The following is a 19886-nucleotide window of genomic DNA, read 5'->3' on the forward strand; positions in this document are numbered from 1 at the left end:
GAAAAATACCATGATAAATGTTTCTGCAAGCAAGTGAAAGACTTATATAATAAAAACTTCAATTCTTTAAGAAATTGAAGAAAATACTAAGAGAGAGAAAGATTTCCTGTGCTCATGAAGCAAGAGCATTAAGATACTGAAAAAAAGCCATCTTACCAAGAGCAATCTTCAGATTCCAGGCATTCCTCATGCAAAGTCCAACATAAGTCTACATGGACTTTAAATGGGCAATTGTACTTTCATATACATAAAAAAAAGTACAATAGCTCAAACAATCCTGAATAATAAAAGAACATCTAGAGTTCTTGCAACATTCCCAATTTCAAGTTTTCTACAAAACTACAGAATAAAAACCTCGAAAACACCAATGCCTCTGAAGCTTTCACTATGGCCCATTACAAAGCCACCAACTTTATAAAAAAAAAAAAAACAAGAAAGAAGACTACTAATTGCTAAGACCTAATGAAGTTTTAAAAGGATTTGCTGTCAAGAGGGTTGGAAACAAATATGGTAGGTAAGAGGAAAAGCAAAATCCATCAACTTACAAAGTATATTATTAACAAATGGTCAAATGGTATATTTCCAAAAAAACTATATGATCAACATGAATGCATTTCACAAAGGTTTCCAAATGTATTAACCAATCAATGACATGACTGTAGGAACCAGATAGATGGTGGGTGATACAAATAAGTTTCAATATCTGCCATTTAGAAAGACAATCATGAGCAGCACTGAAAACCAGTAATGAGTAGCACACCTCCAGAAAACCATCCACGCAACAGGAGAAGTAGAGCAATCTTCTCAAATTAATGCAGAAGTCTCCAGTGTGGCCCTGTCAGAACAAGTCAGCAAGGCCAGGTGGTGCAAGCCTTTTTACCCCAGCACTGGAAAGGCTGGAACGGCAGATCTCTCAGTTCAAGGGTAGCCTTATTTACACAGTTCCAGAACCACCAGGACTACCTAGACAGAGTGTCTCAAAATAAAATAAAATAAATATAAAATAAAATAAAAATAACAACAAAGAAATGTTCTTCAAACCTAGTAAATATCACAAATTAAAAAATGTCTTCTCCACCCCTGTCAAGAGACTTGAGGCCTGAGGGAGTGGGGAGGTCTGGTGAGATGGGGAAGAAGGCTGGGGATGTCCTCTTGGAGATGGGGTTGGGGGATGGCGACAGGACTGTGAAAAATCATTAAAGAATAATAATAATAATAATAAAAATAATTGAAAAAATTCTTCTCTAAAAACAAGGAATGCTGACATCATTAGAAGACACGAGAACATATAAAATACATGAATACTGAGTCACTGCTAGCATGTGAAACGTGAAGAAATATAAGAGGATGTTTCTAAGATTGTAAAAACCAAAATCATACAAATATTTTTAAATATAGAGAAATCATTTCAAAAATTTATAAAATGAGAAACCACAAAGAATTTTAAAATATATGAGAGAAGGATCAAATTCAAGGGTGATTTCAAAATAATTAAAATTATAGCAGTGCGAATCTTGCACAGTTGACAAGAAGAGAGACAATAGCAGATATCAGTGGGAAGGTAATACAGACAGAGTCTAATACTATGCAAAGTTACTAAACAAATCCTATCAAAATCCTCCTGGAATCATTTTAGGAAACTGAGAAATTAACCATAAAAGACAAGACAACTTAAAGGAACTACAAAATGCTCCAAAACTCTATGAGCAGAAAAAACTAAGAGGCATAAATTGTTCTGAATAAACAACACATTAAAATTATAACAATGAAAATATGAAGATATGATCAGTGATGTGAATGGGAGAGGACAGCATCCCTCACATACAAACCAATTAAATTACATTTGCCTCTGTGTATTAATTCTTACATAGAGGGTTTTCTAATGCCTACAGTGGGAATATTCTGATGTTATTCTCACTGCAATTATCTAGAAATATTTGGAATGCAATAGAATCTGGCCAAACCAATCTCATGTCCTCTTTCTCCTGGGACTTGAGCCTGTCCCCATCCCTTCCTCAATCCCTCTAACATACCTGGATCCTGTGCTACAGTTTCCTCTCTTCACCATCCAGGGCTCTCAGATTCATGGGGAGCCGAACGACCTGAGGAGTGTGACACCTGCATATGGGAAAGAGTCTTCAGAAAGCACCCAGAACTTCTCATGAAACAAAAAAAAAAATGATGCCTCCCAGAGGATAAACATGAAGGACAGAGGAAATATCACAAATAAAAATGTTTCTTTTCTTCTAAGTTTGTAGGCTCAGACACATGCATAGTCATTCTCCCTTGAACCCTAGGGAGACTTCATGAAAACTATTGTCACCCACAGGAACCAGACTGCTGCTTATCCAAAAGGAGGTCTCTGCAAAAAGCCCTGTCAGCAGGGTCTAGGCACTCCCTCTCCTCCTGCAAGAAGTCCACAGTCACAGCACTTAATGATAAGAAACCCTAAAATATAAAACAATTTGGCCACATATGAAGGGCAGAGTGCTTTCATTCAACCCCGGAGACAATTTTCTGATACACGTGAGTGATCATAATTATTCAAAAGATGTTTTCTAAAACTTTATTTTAATCTATTGTGGGTTTTCTAATTATATAAACAGTGTGGTCTGATACACTCACACTGCAATACTGGGCTTGCCTGGTCCTAAGGAGTAACATAAGAACTCAGCATATGAAGACATATTTCTGAATGTTTTACTTACATCCTAAACAGCATACAACTCAAATGAAAAAAATTCATGGCCACTAAAATGTCTGCTTAGTAAACATTAGTGTTTGCACCCATAACAGTAGCACTCGATAAAATATACTTTTTTTTGGTTCATTAAATCTGCACTGGTTCCTCATATAATATTACATACAAAAGCTCCCTGGGGATGCCTATTAACCAGGGCCAAAGGCATTCTTTTGAATAAGCAATTAGTAACCCCGGGCAGTAAGAAAGCAAGAAGAAACTTGCTTTCCACTATCTTTGTAATTACCACGTTAGGAAATAGGAGATAGTGCAGCTGCTCTTTTACCAGGTTTTGTTTTTTTGTTTTTTGTTTTTTCATTTTTGGTTATTTTATTTATTTACATTTCAAATGTTATCCCCCTTCCCCCCTTCCCAGTTTCCCCTCCCCCTGCCTCAATGAGGGTGCCCCACCACCTGCCCACCTACTGCTGCCTCAGCCATTGAGCCTCACAGGACCAAGGGCTCCCCCCACGTGTGCTCTGTGGGTGGTGGTTTAGTCCCGGGGAGCTTTGGAATGTGGGGGAGGTCTGGTTTACGAGTTATTTTATGGCTGAATATTCCGGTAACTGTAGGATAAATGAAAAAAAAAAATCACGATAAATCCCAGTTCACCTGACCTCAAACTTCATGACGATGGAAAGCTACCCACAACAGAATTGTGAGAGCAGCGTCCTGAAGAGCAGCTGCGGAAAACACACCCGTGCTCCGCCCCCGCCGATCCCCAGCCCCGCAGCTGCTCTGACCTGGGAGGTTCCAGGGACGCCGGGCTGCGGTTCCCGCCGCTGCGCTGCTGCCTCTCCCAGGCCCGCTGCCAGGAACTGCGTCTGAGGAGAGTTTTCTGGGTCCAGAGAGAACTAGGAGGCGGAAACTGGAAGATAGCAAGGCGATTGGTGGACGTTCCTGTCACTCAGGCCTAGCTCCCAGACCCGCCCACCAAACCTTGGTTACGGTCACGTGGTTCCTCTAAACATTTTTTTTTTTTTTTAACCTACAAGTGCTTTCTCCTCCTTAATTACTATTGTAGACTCCTCCCTGCTTTTTTCCAGTTCCGGTCACTATCCAGCTTTTGCAGGTATCCCTGCCACAGTGATTTCGTTCCCTTCCTTTCAGTCTTAGACAGCCTACCACACAGCTCCAGCTGTTAGTCTGCCCTGCACCTGCACCTGCTCTGCACAACCTCCCTACAAGCTTGCCGACAGCCTAGATAAGAACAGGTTCTGGTAGGACGCGGCACCCCGATATCTTATAGTGAATTCCGAAACCCTCAGATAATAGGCAGCCTGACTTCTTAGCTTGTAATACAAGCCTCCTGGGCTACAACCGCACAGCAAAATATAACCAGCACCCTAAATACCAATTTCTTATGTTGCCTTCCCAACACACAATACTAAAAATGAGTCAAAGGTTTGGCTCCCTTCCAAAGCATGTGTCAAAACATACATGAAGTACAAGAGGGGCCACTGAGATGAAAATGTGGATAAAAATGGAGGATACAGAGAATGATGAGAGGGTGCTCTGCAAACTCTCTGGGGAGCTCCAGGGACAATGGTCACTCGGTAGAAACAACAAGCAGTAGAACAGGGCAGTTGGAAAGCATAGACAAAGTTAAACTCCAAGAGATTTGGCATGGCCACAATAGCAAAGAAAATAATGTGAATACTTTGTATGAGTATTTTCCTTTACATAGCCTGACAACTACAACATAAATGAAAACATCAGTATCAGCCCCAGTTGATGCAAGCAAAAATATAGTAATAACACAACAGAATTTTGATAGCCAGGAAAAATATATCCCTTCTTGGAAAGGCTCTTGTATGCCTACCACACCTAAATCCTGACTGACCAGGAAGCAACAGAGAACCAGCAAGTTATGGGGCTCTTTGGGTCAATCAGCTCAGATATTCTGAAGAAAATTCTGAAAACTGAAGGCTTTGAAAGTAAGAATTTGTCTGAATTAATGCAGATTGCTCAGAAGACTTTTAGTATATGTGCTGCGGAAGCAAGCACAGGAGACTTTTAATAATAGGGGAAATGAAGAAGATAAACTTAGAAACTTGCAAAAATTCTTATTGCAACTCAGAGACCTCAAGGAGGTTATACAAGGGGTATAGGTCCTTGAAGACCACTAAATAATAAAGATGAGACCAAACAATTTGACTGGTCACAACCCTGTCCAAGGCTTCAGAAAAACCACTGTGCCTACTATAAGGAAAGGGGCCACTGGAAGGATGAACGACCCTAGAAAATAAAACAGAAATAGGAGCCTAAGGCTGTCATGGAAGTCAGACTGAGGCTGTTAGGGCTCAAAGTCTTCTCCTGAGCCCAGGATAAATGGGGTGACATCCTGTAAACTTTCCTGTTGACACTGTGACACATCATTTTGTCCTCCAGAAATCTCTGGGACCTATGGAAAAATCAAACCACTTTCATCCAAGGTGCCACAGGCACTAAACTTCACCTGTGAACTACCAAGTGATGTGTGGACCTAGGTAATAAAGTCTGTCGCTCACTTTTTCTTGGTGATTCTGGAATGTCCTCAGCCTTTATTGGTGAAGGACCTCCCGACAACAATGGGAACTCACATTTATTTCTCTCACAGGGCTACATATCTATTCAGGGATATTCAACCTTGGTTTGTGTTCTCTCACTAGAACAGAAATACCATCTAAGACCAGAAGATCAAGGAACAAGACTCCCATCAATGTTCCTATCCCAGGTATGGGTTGAAAGATAGCCTCCAGGTCTGGCCTCTCACTTGCCTTCTGCTGTGGTAGGTCTGAAAGCTACTGGTAGCCCTATAAAGGTGAAGCAGTATCCCTTGTTATTTGAGGCCCTCCAGGGCCTCACGCTGCATATCAATCACCTTCACAAATCATGGTATACTGATTCCCTGCCATAGTCCCTATAACACATCTTTGTTGCAGGTTAAAAAGTCTGAAGAACAAGTTTATCGACTGGTGGATAATCTAAGATAGGTAAACAAAAGGGCAGAAGACAGCTACCCAACAGTTCCAACCTGTTGAGTCACCTACCACTAGTGAGACACATTTGTACAGTATTGGGCTTGAATGATGCCTTCTTTATTTTTCCCCTAGACAAGAACAGTCACATTTTGCCTTTGAATGGCAACCCAGGGAATGGATTCAGCAGACAGATGTCTTGGACAAGACTGCTACCAGGATTTAAAAATTCACCTACCATTTTTTTTTCTTTGGTTTTTTTGAGACAGGGTTTCTCTGTGTAGCCCTGGCTGTCCTGGCACTCACTCTGTAGACCAGGCTGGCCTCTAACTCAGAAATCCACCTGCCTCTGCCTCCCAAGTGCTGGGATTAAAGGCGTGCACCACCACCGCCCCGGCTCACCTACCATTTTTGATGAGATCATCCACCAGGACTTACGTGAATACAGGAAGACTATGCCACATAATTCTTTGTTCCACTATGCAGATTATTTGCTTTTGACTACCACTGATGTTGACTCTTTCAGGAAAACAACCAGGTCTCTTCTAGAAATATTTCAAGGACTCGGTGTCAGGTCTCAGCCAAGAAAGCTCAGATCTGTATACCTGATGTGAACTACTTGGGTTCCTAGATTAAAGGGCAGGAGTCAAAGAAGTTCTCAAGCCTATAAAAGATCATCTTAGGCATTCTGACACTTAAGACCAGGCACCTAGTACAGGAATTCCTGGGGTTGGCTGGTTTTTGTAGACTCTGGATACAAGGTTTTGCTGAGATAGGTAATATCTATGAGGCCACTAGGGGCCAGGAAGAAACTTCCATATCGACAAAAGAAAATGAGAAAGCTTCTTTTTTTTTTATTGGTATTTTATTTATTTACATTTCAAATGTTATCCCCTTTTCTTATTCCCCTGCCAGAAACCCCCTATCCCACCCCATCTTCCTGTTTTATGAAGGTGTGCCCCTACCCACCTACCCAATCCTGTCTCCTTGCCCTTGAATTCCCCTACACTGGGGCATCAAACCTTCACAGGACCAAGGGCCTCTTCTCCTATTGATGCCAGACAAGGCCATTCTCTGCTACATATGTGGCTGGAGCCATGGGTCCCTCCATGTGTGCTCCTTGGTTGGTGGTTCAGACCTGAGTGCTCTGGTTGGTTGATATTGTTGTTCTTCCTATGGGGTTGCAAACCCCTTCAGCTCCTTCAGTCCTTTCTTTAACTCCTCTATTGGGGACCCTGTGATCAGTTCAATGGTTGGCTGAGAACATTCACCTCTGTATACGTCAGGCCTCTCAGGAGACAGCTATATTAGGCTCCTATCAGCATGCACTTCTTGGCGTCCACAATAGTGTCTGCACTTGGTCACTATATATGGAAGGGCTCACCAGAGAAAGCATTTCAAGAATTGAAATTGGTACCTGTTATCTTCCCCAGCCCTGTCTCTTGATGCATTTAAGACCTTTCATTTGCTTGTTGATGAAAGCTAAGGCATTGACAAAGAGGTACTGATACAAACTTTGAGCCCCTGGTGATGACAAGTGGCCTACCAATCTCTGAAATTGAACCCAGTGACAGCAGAATGGCCAAACTATTTGAGGAGTATAGTACTACCTGCCTTGCTAACTAAAAATGCAGACAAATTAACTTTGGGACAGACTCTGACCAAAACTACCCTTCATGCCATAGCACGAGTTCTCAAGAGCCCCCTCTCACCAATAGATTTCAAATGCCCAGATAACTACCAGTCTCTATGGTTTCACCATCCCCGAGTGTCCTTTGCCCTAACACCTCACTGAATCGTGCTACCCTGCTACCTAATCTGGACTAGGAAAACCCATTGATACCTTAATGCTTGGAAACACTATAACATGTACATGGAACCAGGCCAGATCTGACCTACCAGCCCTAGCCCAATGTAAAACTCACCATGTGCAATGATGGAAGCAGCTATATAAAAGATGGCTCCAGGTATGCAGGGATGGTAGTGGTGGATTTGGACAAGACAATATGTGCATCTCCTTTGGACTTTAGCTCAAAGAACAGAATTAATAGCCCTCATCGAGGAACATAAACTGGTCAAGGACAAAGTGTTTCCTATCTACACTGATAGGCAATATGCACGTGTTCACAGAGAGAAAGCAGACTACTGACTGCAGAAGAAAAGGCAGTTAACAAACAGGAGATCTTAGACCTCCTAGCTTCTTTCTGGCTCCCAAAGTAACTGGTTGGTCATCATACATTGTCCAGGACTGACCCCTGAAGCCATCTATATCTGTAAAGCAGACCTGATGTTGAAGGAGGCACCCAAACAGCTTGTCCCTCACTTACCAGTGACCCTCCCAGACCTGGTCTTCCATGAAAATCAAACCTATTCTGAAGAAGTTGACCAGGCTAATCATCTCTTACCCAACACCCACACAAAGGGTGGATGACAACATACAACAGATGAAGGAAAATTCTAGCAAAAACTTTGGATAGAACTTTGGCTTGAGATCTCCATGCTAGCACACAGTGGGAATAAATAAGTTGAAAGAATTAATATGTACAAAGTTATTTATTCTAGGGCTAACTAGAATACAGTCAAGGAATTACAGGACACTATTACTAGATGTCATTCTTGTCAGATGACAAGTCCAACTCCCAAAACATACTAGATGAGAAAGGGGAACTTCACAAGGAGTCTACTGGAAAATAGACTTCACTGAGGTAAAACCAGGAAAATTTGGTTACAAATATCTTTTAGTGTTTATAGACACCTTCTCAAGATGGACTGAGGCAATCCTAACCAAGAAGAAAACTGCTCAAAATGTAAGTAAAAAACTCATTGAAGATGTAATTGATTTGGAATGCCCAGCCTAGGGACCTGGCAGTGGACCAGCCTTTATCACTTAGATTAATTAAAGTTTAACAAAAACTTGGGGGTAAATTGGAAGCTTTACTGCACATACTACATTCAAAGTTCAGGTGAGGTAAAAAGGATGATTTAGATCTTTAAAGAGACTTTAACTAAATTAATCTCAGAAACTGACAATGACTGGGTGTCTTTCTTTCCCGTCAGTCTCTCATAGCAACACTCCTAATATAGATGGAATCACTTTTTATGAGGCAATGTTTGGGAGGCCCTCTCCTACCCTCCCCGAGTCAAGGCATATCTGCTATCTGAGACTTCTAATCATGGTATCCGTAAGTCAGTCCTGGCACTCTAAGGATCCAAACTGGACTGCATGCATGTCTATGTCTGATACCTACATGAACTAGGCTCACCAATCACTCCTCATGGTTCTGCCTGAAGATTTAGTTCTCATTAAGAGACACTATAAAGAAATGCTGGCCTCTACTAGAAGGGTTAATCAACCCAGACTTGAGGTCACTCTATATTTAGAATTCTGCCAAGCTTCAATCTGAGGAAAATTGCTGTAGCTAGTAAATTTTATTAATATTTTATGGCCAGTCAGACAAAATTGGAACACTGTGAACTCAAGTATATGGCATTGGAGGGGCTATTGTCCTGAGTCTTTGTGAAGTTTTCCTATTTACTGGAGGAGCCCACTAGCACCCTCTGTGTAAATAATGCTTCCTACCGTATATTACCGTTGTTGGAATTCCCAGACTACTCTCCTTAACTTCTGACACACCATCCTGGTCTTTCCCTACCAGCTATTGAACTTCTATCCTTTCACTATCCACTATATCTGGATTTTTCACAAACATCTCTTCCTGTTATAATTGATTCATTACATCTCCAAATGTTATTTTCTTCCACTTAACTCTGAGTAAAGAAAGACAAGGCACAGAACCCAAATCCACAGAATTTGATCAATGCACTGGAACAGCTTGCAGAAGCAGGATGCCAGGGACCTCCGGGAGGCCAAGTTCTGAGGAACACACACCTCTGGCCTGACAACATGACTTTTGCCATGTCATACAGACTCCACCAGAGTTGGTGTGGCAATTATCTGAATAAAGTGACATCAGCAATGGATATTTTTGAAACTTAAAATACGTCCTATTTTCCTGTATATCCCAAGGGAGATGGAAGTCTCCTGAGGATAGAATCAGTGTGACTTGGGGAGATGGATTGGAGGAGCTAGAATGCCTTAGGGTCATTAGTAGCTATTCCTATATACTAAGGGGGCCTGGGACCTGAACAAACCCAGCAATTTTTATTCATATTTGGTCTAGAAGCATTATGACACTTGAAAGTGGCTTCTATGGTGTTGACTAAGAGGGACCCATATAATAAAGGGGGCATAGGGACCTCAAAAGGAGGGAGCACCGTCTGAGAAGATGGCATGATATGAGAAAACAACTGTGGAGGTGTTTGGGAAATTGCAGTACTTACGTTCGTCACAGAACTTGGTTTTGGGATTTATGCCAGAGGTCCTATTGGGCACAGGACCTCAGTTTATGTCAAACACTGGATTGTAAAAGATATTCAAGGGCCTGGTCTTGTCATATAAGCTCTAAATTCCCAACCTCCCAGTCAGCATAGGGAGGGAAAGAGTTCCAAAATTTCAGAGTTATAACCAAGGGTTTGCAAGTCTTAGAAATCTTAAAATCTGAATTATGAGTGAGCCTTGTATCAATATAATGATCCATTTTTCATCCCAGGGTCCAGGTTTTGCATCCACAGTGATGGCAGGTATGATCAGTGAGAGACTGTGTGCATGTGGATCCTGTTTCTGCTGGGCATGCATAAAGTTGATTTTGTCCCAAGAGCAGTTCTTCTGTTAGCCCTGCACCTGGTACCTTTATGTTGAGGCGTATGTGGCCAGCCAAGAAAGCATAAGGCAAAAGTTGATAAATATGAACATCTTGGGGTTTTTTAACTATTTCTGGCCATGAATTATAAAGGTCTGTAACAATTTTTGGAGGCTGAGAATAATCATGATATAGATTGGCTATACGATGTATCAGACAGCTTTCATTACCAAGTTGTTGGCTTATGGTTACTAGCTCTCACCAGTACTATGGTTGATCAGCAGATTACTCTAAGTATAAAACAAAGGTTAATAGTCAATCTGCAACAAGTATCTTTAAAGGGCCCTCATGGTGTGGCTATGATGTCCATGATTGTTTTGGATTTTGACATTCTTTCTCATCTATTATCCTTAACTTCAGCAGGTCCTGTGGGTGAGACTGTACAGTCCATCAATGGCTTGAGTCCTGATATTTCTGAAGAGGAGACTTCAGATGAGAAAAGTAGACCCAGGTATGGATCCCATAGACCTTGAACCTTGATTAACCACTGTCTGGGTACCAAAAGTCCCCCCCCCCCCTTACTCCCTGCTCTGATCTTTTTAGTTTCAAGTTAAGTTGTAAATATGTAACCCCCCCCCCCCCCCCGCCCCGTCTGATCATAACCTGATATATTCTGGCATGAAGTCAAAAAGTAGTTCCTAAATCATGTGTTTATATCTGAAATGTTTACAGCAGTAAAATTACAGCAGATTCAAACCTCTTTTGATGTGTTGTGTCTGTCACTCACCGACTCCTTGCCTACCTGAGTACTGGGACCCTGCTTCTCCAACAGGAGACCCGACTGGGTCTGTCTGTGACAGATAATGCCATGCTCCTAACAGTCATGTAATAAAACTGTCCACTTCTTATGCAATTAAAAGATAACCTTCAAGCAGCACCCAAAGGCACCTAGTTTTTGCATGCACCACAGACCTATGCCCTTGTCTATCTGTGGCTCATTTCACAAATAAGTCAAAGCCTGACTTATGTACACTTCATTATTGGTACAGAAAGGTTAGATTACATGGGCTTTTATCTTAGCCATTGCACTTGAAGAGCTGCACACATTTTAATGCCAATGTTTATTGGGATGGGTATTGCAGGATCAGCAGCAATAGGGACCACTGCTCTACTTATAGGGCAACAGAATTTTTAAATGTCAACTGAACAGGTGGATAAAGGTATGGCTCAATTACATACAGCCACATCATTTTTAGAACAGCAAGTAGACTCCTTAGCTGAAGTGGCCCTTCAAAATCATACAGCATTAAATTTGCTGTTCCTCAAGGAAGGAAGATTAGGGAGCAATGTTGCCCTAGGGGAGCAATGTTGTTTCAATGTCAATCATTCTTGGATAATTAGAGACACTTTGGCTAAATTTAAAAATCAGCCACCTCAATTGGGAACAGGAGAGGCAACAAAATATGAATTGGTTTGAAATTAGTTTATTTAATTGGTTCCTTTGGCTAGAAGTTATGGTTGTATTACTTATACTCTATTATCTCAATGTATTGGAACTCTCCAGTTCACTACTGTGCATTCCCCCTCTTAATTCACCTACCAGTAGTCAGCTTACAGAATAGCGGATAATACTTTGTCTAGTTAGCCAAAAATGATGTACCACTCCCTGGCTTGCCTTAAACTTTTGTACCTGGTTTATAAAAAGCCAGATTTCAGGACAGACTGGTACCTGAGAATTAGAATTCCAAGTCTGTATTGTATTCCTGATTGATTAGTCTGAAACAAGGATTCAATAATTTTTAATCATATCTGAGACTGGTATCTGAGTGGTTAGCAAATGACTAATCCTGGTCCTCAAAAATAACGCTGTCTAGTCAGTCAAAATGTAATACTGCTATCTCCTTTATATTCTGCTCTTAGGATTCCTATTTAAGAAAAAACTGCCCTAAGAGCAAACCAGCATTACATTCTTGCTCTGGACTCCTCTCGGTGAACCCTGCTTGCTTAGCCTAATTAAGTATTCAATAAATTCATCATATCTGAGATCAGTGTCTAAGGTGTCAGAGTGAACTTCAACAATATCTAGGCCTAGAATTTTTTCAGGTTCTGAGATTTACTGCTGGATAAGCACATCCCTTCCTACTTGTTCCTAATATTTGACCGGCTGATTCAACTCAGCAATTCTCTCTCAAACTCCCCACCAATCTGACTTCTCTCAGCTTCTCCTGCATCACTGTTTGGCCTCAAACTAACTTTGGCAATCTGTTGTAATCTTTGGTCTCCTCATTCTCTTGGTTGTTCTGCATTTACCCGTGTCTACCTTCTTTCTTCAACTTGTCTCTGTTAAACTCTCCGGGTAAAACTGCCTCTTATTTTGATCTCTGGGCTGCCCCTTAAATAACTTCCCTTTCTTCTCTTTTGAGAGTTTGGAACATCTTACTTGGCCAAATATTTGTCTGATTCATCATTCTGTCTGCTACTCAACTGGACATCACTTTCAAACATGGCTTCTTCTTCTTCTATAAATTAACATTACTGCCATTTTTTTTTAAATTAAAGGAGTGTACTAAGAGCATGTCTGTATTCCAGCCAGATCAATTAAAGATGTGTGCTAAATGTTGAGCCACACTGCAAACAGAAACAGATTTTTTTTTCAGTAAATAATACAATTGAAGGCTCATAGCATGAGCACATATTCTGCAACAAGCTATCTCTGTGGTTTGGAACTTCCTCACTTCTTCCCCTCCACTCCAGTGAAGGTCTTCTCTCACGGGAACTGTCCTGGCTTGGTGTGATCTGCCCAGAAATACAATGCTCTTCAACTAACAAACATACTTAAGGCTTTCACAAGTTTCACAGAAACTTGTATCTCTCAGCCTCCAGATTAGGATCACTGGTGAGCCTTCCAATTCTGGATTGTAGTTCATTCAGGATATAGTCAAGTTGACAACCAGGAACAGCCACTACACAAGGAAAAGCTCAGAGGAATAAAGATGATGGCATAGTAATGGGTTTGTTCATTTTGGACCTTTTCAAAGCTGTAGGTACTAGTTACTTTCTTTATATTTTTAATTAAATTATTTCACTTATTTACAAATGGTTGCCCCCCTTCTTATTCTCCCCTCCCACAGTTCTTCACAAAATGCACACCTACTAGGCAGAGAGATTTCCATTATACCTACTCATTGTCCACACACACGAGGTCCGCAACAATGCCATATACTGCAGACAATGAAACACAAGGAAAACAGCTATGAACTATCAGTTGAAATGCTACTTGAAGTCCCCATGCAAGTCAGTATGCAGCTTTTAGTTTTATGAAGACTTATTTATTATATGTAATTACACTGTAGCTGTCTTCAGACACTCCAGAAGTGGGTGTAGGATCTCATTACAGATGGGTGTGAGCCACTATGTGGATGCTGGGATTTGAACTCAGGACCTTTGGAAGAGCAGTTGGTTCTCTTAACCACTGAGCCATCTCTCCAGTCCCAAGTATGTAGCTTTTTAACCTGTAAACAAGCAACAATATATGTAAGATTCAAATATATCACACATATAGTTATTTATGAAATGATTAGCTGAAGTATTCTTCCAATGGGCAGGATTTGATAGGTGTAGGGGTTATGGGAGGCACAGGGCTTGAGGCTGGGATATGGGTAGGGAAAGGGTTAAGTAAAGGAGTAGTTAGGGACCTCAGTCACTCTTCAGATTCCACCCATCACAAACCTATTCCAATCAAGTAATGGTTCCCCCTATCAACTCCGATGCCCCGACCCCTGTACTGGCTGGTTTTGTGTGTCAACTTGACACAGGTTGGAGTTATCACAGAGAAAGGAGTTTCAGTTGGGGAAGTGCCTCCATGGGATCCAGCTATGGGGCATTTTCTCAATTAGTGATCAAGGGGGGAGGGCCCCTTGTGGGTGGTACTATCTCTGGGCTGGTATTCTTGGGTTCTATAAGAGAGCAGGCTGAGCAAGCCAGGGGAAGCAAGCCAGTAAGAAACATCCCTCCATGGCCTCTGCATCAGCTCCTGCTTCCTGACCTGCTTAAGTTCCAGTCCTGACTTCCTTTAGTGATGAATTGCAACGTGGAAGTGTAAGCTCAATAAACCCTTTCCTCCCCAACTTGCTTCTTGGTCATGATGTTTGTGCAGGAATAGAAACCCTGACTAAGACAAGCTGCTCCATAGAGCGATCTGCAGCTGAAGTGTAGCTTTCTTGTGTCTGAAAGATAATGTCTGAATCCAGGTGGGTTCCTAAAAACACAGTCTGTGGAAGTTCCTCTAGGAATGCTCTTCAGGTTCCTGTAATATGGCTTTTACCATGCTCTTCCACAAATGCTACTGCATGTTACAATTTCACGGTTTCATTGGCCATCAACCCTCTGATATGGTGATGGTGTCTGCCTGGTTGAATTGCGCATTTCTCACTCTGCACAAGTGCTCCTACCTCCAGTTGTGAGTCTACCCAAACCTATTTTGTACACTCTCACTATATGCTTGATCCTCCTTAGACAAGAAGCATGTGTATAAACGGTTACATTGTATACAAATTTATACACATTGTACACAAACTTCCATGGGGCCTAGATCCATTGAACATGCAATGTTCAAATCACCACAGATTCTCATCTGATTGCAAATTTCCAGATTGTTAAGGGACAACAGAGACACCTACCTTTTAACTGCCTGGAGTGTGAGCCTCAACATACCTGAAACATAGGAATTGTTTGTGAGCATTCGAAAGTATGGGCTTTTATGTACTCAAGACTCGACCAACAATAAGATCATGTTTCAATAAACTCTCAATACTGAGAACACCACAATGTTCTAACCCAGTGCTTTATGAGTTTAGTCCCTTATTTTTAAAAATTAGTGAAAAATTATATAATGATATAGTTTCATAATGTATAAACTTGCATAAGGGCCAAATTTCCTGAGTCTTTATGAATTTATCAATAATCTGATTTGATTTGGAGTAGAGACTTTCTCTTCTCTTTTCCGTACTTCAAAATGATTTTCCACAATTTTGTGATTTCTAAATTGTACATCAATATGTACTTCATCTATTGTTTATTGATTACCTCTTTAAAATTTTATAATATTTTAAAGAATGGACCCACTCAAGAAGTTAAGATTAAAACCTTAGTAAAGCCAGTTTCTGATTCTTGTTTCAGGACAAAATGTTCTCAGATGTATATATTACAATTCTATAAATTATTTAACTAAAAGAATTAAATTCTAATGCATCCCTTGTATATAAAAGTGAAGTCTTGAACTACAAAAGGACAGGATACCACAACTGTCTGCAATATTTGCCCATGGGTAGCATTGTCCTGAGGGTTACTATTGGAGTTGATTTGAATCATGTGGTATTAATATAAGAGCCACATAGTGACACAGTCCAGTGGATTTTGTCTGTCACTGACAACATTGAAGCCATATTTATTTTCATTTGTTCCTGGTAGAACTTTCACTTTCAAGGTAGAAAGCAGCCTTATCCCTCAGACTATGGCAGTAAGGCAGTAGTACTGAACACAGTATCCCATCTTTTAGTTAACACAATTGCATTCTAATACAGTAGTTCTAACATTCCTAATGCTACACAGCACTGTCATAAAATTCAAAATATTCTAATGCAGGTGAATTCACCTAGGGACAAATGAAATGCTTCACTCCTAAGATCATTGGAAATACGTGTTTTCCTATGGTCTTATGTAACCTGTTAGAAGTTCATAATACCCACAAAGGAGTTGCTATGGACAGGTTGAACAATATTGGTCTAGTATTAACTTTATGTTACAAGTATGAAGAAAATAGTAATGGGTTCAGCATATTGTATGAGAAACACTTTCTACAGAGATGGAACACACATATTCATCTACCAGCCCCAAGTTGAAACTGAAAACAACCAAGTCCAACTTGTTAAATCAATGAAATTTACTGCAGTTACATACAGGACTATGGGGAAGGAGTTGGTGACCAGAGCCCATGGGACTCAAAGTCAAATGCTATCCTGAAACTTGAAACCAGCATATGATATAGACTTTGAATACTCGACACTTAGGGCAACCTGTGCATCTGTAGGAATACTGGCATGAAGAGCATGCTATTTTGGTGGTTCAGCTTGCCAAATATTCTTTTAAGTAGTATGATTTGTCTGAGTTTCGTCATCTGAATTGAACATACAGAATGCTATTTAGAGAGGTTTATTATCCACCATAGTCAGATTTCCTCTTTAATAGATTATTTCAGTCTCAAAAAAAGTACACATTATTCTGGCATCTTCATTATGAAATATTTGATAGTGAACAATTTGAAATTTTTCCTTCATTGTCACATAAATGCTTCATAGTTTCCAAGATTTGAGCATTAAATACTTTCACAACTTCCTGCTATTCATAATAAACTATAGTGAGGAGCCTCAAGTGTTGCAAAGAATTCCGCTTGGGTAAAATGTTTTTCGGCAGAAACTCCCCACTTCCCCAGCACTGGCTATACATTTCTAAATATTTTCTTAGACCTGTTTTTCAGGTAAAGAGCTTTCCTCATGTTACATTTGTGAGATTTCTCTCCTGTTTGTATTCTCTGAAGTACAGTCAAAGATGAGCTAACAGTAAAGAATTTGAACATTTACATTTGAAAGGTCAGTCTTCCTGTATGAATTGTTGATGAGTTCTATGATGATCTTTCGTGGTGAAGGGTTTTTCATTTGCTTCATGTGTGCATTCTTTGATGAGTTCTAAAACTACATTTATGTCTAAAGAATTTATCACATTCATTATATTCATAAGGTTTTTCTCCTGCATGAATTCTCTGATAAATACTAAGACTGTGCTTCTGTGTAAAGCATTTATAAGGTTTCTTTCCTGTATGAATTCTCTGATGAATATTAAGACTGTATTTATGAAAAAAGCATTTGTCACACTCACTACATTTGTAAGGCTTCACTCCTGTATGAATTATCTGATTCATAAGAAGACTGCCTTTGTAGGCAAAGCATTTGTCACATTCACTACATTTGTAAGGTTTCTCTCCAGTATGAATTCTCTGGTGATTACTAAGAATATGTTTGTGGGTAAAGCATTTGTCACATTCACTACATTTGTAAGGTTTCTCTCCTGTATGACTTCTCTGGTGACTTTGAAGATGACTTCTGTGAGTGAAGCATTTGTCACATTTGCTATATTTATATGGTTTTTCTCCTGTATGAATTCTCTGATGAATACTAAGACTGCCTTTTTGGGTAAAGCATTTGTCACATTCACTACATTTGTAAGGTTTCTCTCCAGTATGAATTTTTTGATGATTATCAAGACTGCATTTGTAGGTAAAACATTTGTCACATTTGCTACATTTATAAGGTTTCTCTCCTGTATGAGTTCTCTGATAACTTCTAAGATGAGCTTTATAAGTGAAGCATTTGTCACATTTACTACATTTATACGGTTTCTCTCCTGTATGAATTCTCTGATGATCTATAGGATGGTCTTTCTTGGTAAACGATTTGTCACATTCAATACATTTGTATGGTTTCTCTCCTGTATGAATTCTCTAATGAATTCTAAGATCAGTTTTGAAGTTAAAGCATTCGGCACAGTCATTACATTTGTAAGGCTTCTCTCCTTTATGAATTTTCTGATGTTGTCTAAGCTTGCATTTCTTGGTGAAGAATCTGGCACATTGACTACATTTGTAGGGTTTATTTCCACTATTGGTTTGTTTCAGCCTGAGTTTTTTGTTTAGTGTCAAAAACCTTATCAAGCACTGTACCACTGGGTTCTTTCTTTCTTATGTAGATTCTTTGATTTAGACTAATGATAGAGCACAGATTTAAATAGTTTATACAGGTTTTATATTTGCACAGTTCTCTTGAGTTTCCAGTTTCATGTCTGTTTACCTTTGAAGACTTACCACATGTATCCGTGAAGTAAGCTTGGTAAAGTATACTTTCAGTAAATTCATGAATGATTTTTCCATGCTCATGATATTTATAAGACTTCTCTTGAATATTAACATTCTTGTGTATAAAATGCTGTGTTTCTTGATCTAAGACATTCTCATATTTAGGACAAATGCAATGATTCTCTGAAAAAAAAGTGCAATTAGAGATGATGGGGATTGGTGGATGAGTAAGATAATATCCCATGTTTCCTAAAATTTTCTAATGTAAATTAATGAGTCTCAAGGATAGAGCTGTCAAAAGCGGTCTTTTTCACAATCATTACATGAATGCTAAGAACAACCTCAAATTTCATCTATAACAAGTGATAAAAAATAATAATAGCTTCAAAACCCTTAAAAACAGTGTATTTTGCAGAAGGTAGAAAGAACAGCTTGAGCAGTAAAGAACTTTGAGAAAGGAGTCCACTCAAATATCATGTAGTCAATTATTTCTCTATTTTCCTTTTTATGTTTTATGGAAGTTGACACTATGTAGCTTTGGTCAGCTACAAATTCATTATGTAATACACAGTGGTGTGGAACTCACAATACAAAGACCATGCTGTGTCAGTACGAAACAGCGACCACATGTAGAAAAGTCAATAGATAACAAAATTCTCAAACCATCAGCTCTTTTTCCATTTAAAACTTCTCCATTTTTAAAATTCATAAATAAAGACTTTAATGCAATAGTAAAATTAAAATATTCCAATTATTATGTTTGTGGCAATATATTTTCTGGCTATGAATATTCAATTTTTTTTGTAACTTGGAAGTTTTGATTCAAAGTAGACAATATGCTTGGAGAGATTATTGAGACTATAACACTGGTTCTTCTTCAAAAGAATGTAGAGGAATGTAAACAAGAAACATTAAGTTATCTTGGTAACCAGAATTTCTCTTATTCTGAGAGTATTTAGATCTTTCAGACAGATAACATAAACACACAATAGGTACATTAAAAAGTGTATCAGGAATTCTACAAGATTATTCTTACCCACAAAAAATAGATTCTTGTAATTCTCCAACATCACGTCCATGTACAATGCCTTCTGAGCACAGTCAAGACATTCCCATTCCTGCTGTGAGAAGTCCACAGCCACATCCTTGAATGTTAACTGATTCTATAATAAAAAATTACCTGTTTACCATGTGCTGCTGGACAAAAGTGATTTCCTAGGTAAAAAACAAACTAAAAAATTTCGAGGTAATTTGTGATAAACTTGAGTCTATGATAAATATTTAAAGACAAACATCATCTTTTAGAAGTGTTGTAGAAATGTGTCATAAGGTAAGCATTGCTGCTCCTTCATAGGCAATATATAGAGTGATGTACAGTAATGCTTACATTCATAAGGTCTCTCCCCTTCATCAACTTTCTAATATTTTTCTAAGACCTTAGCAGTAGATGAAGATTTTGCCAATATCACTTCATTTGAAAATGTCTCTGCAGTTTGGATTCTATAGTCCTAAAGTTTAAAAGCACGTATGCTTCCTAGAATACATATGGAACTGCACAACAGATTTTTAATGTCAATTCT

At 39.5% G+C, this 19886-nt stretch overlaps 4 protein-coding genes across 9 annotated transcripts in view; 2 read left to right on the forward strand and 2 right to left on the reverse strand.

Moving 5' to 3' along the window:
- LOC127673901 (zinc finger protein 616-like) overlaps nucleotides 1-3575 on the reverse strand; it is a 29195-nt gene extending 25620 nt beyond the window's left edge. The window contains 1 exon segment of the mRNA XM_052169668.1: nucleotides 3484-3575. The gene's annotated coding sequence lies outside the window, so the exon portion shown is untranslated.
- Nucleotides 1-19886, forward strand: part of LOC127673904 (zinc finger protein 501-like) — a 210918-nt gene that overhangs the window by 148573 nt on the left and 42459 nt on the right. The gene's annotated exons all lie outside the window — the stretch shown is intronic.
- LOC127673894 (zinc finger protein 420-like) overlaps nucleotides 1-19886 on the forward strand; it is a 261819-nt gene that overhangs the window by 148372 nt on the left and 93561 nt on the right. The window lies entirely within an intron of this gene.
- Nucleotides 17084-19886, reverse strand: part of LOC127673908 (zinc finger protein 420-like) — a 75817-nt gene continuing 73014 nt past the window's right edge. Inside the window, 1 exon segment of the mRNA XM_052169690.1 lies at nucleotides 17084-18112. Coding sequence (XP_052025650.1) covers nucleotides 17119-18112 — 994 coding nt within the window. The 3' untranslated portion in view covers nucleotides 17084-17118.

The sequence above is a fragment of the Apodemus sylvaticus genome, chromosome 23, assembly GCF_947179515.1.
Source record: "Apodemus sylvaticus chromosome 23, mApoSyl1.1, whole genome shotgun sequence".
Lineage (NCBI taxonomy): Eukaryota > Metazoa > Chordata > Mammalia > Rodentia > Muridae > Apodemus > Apodemus sylvaticus.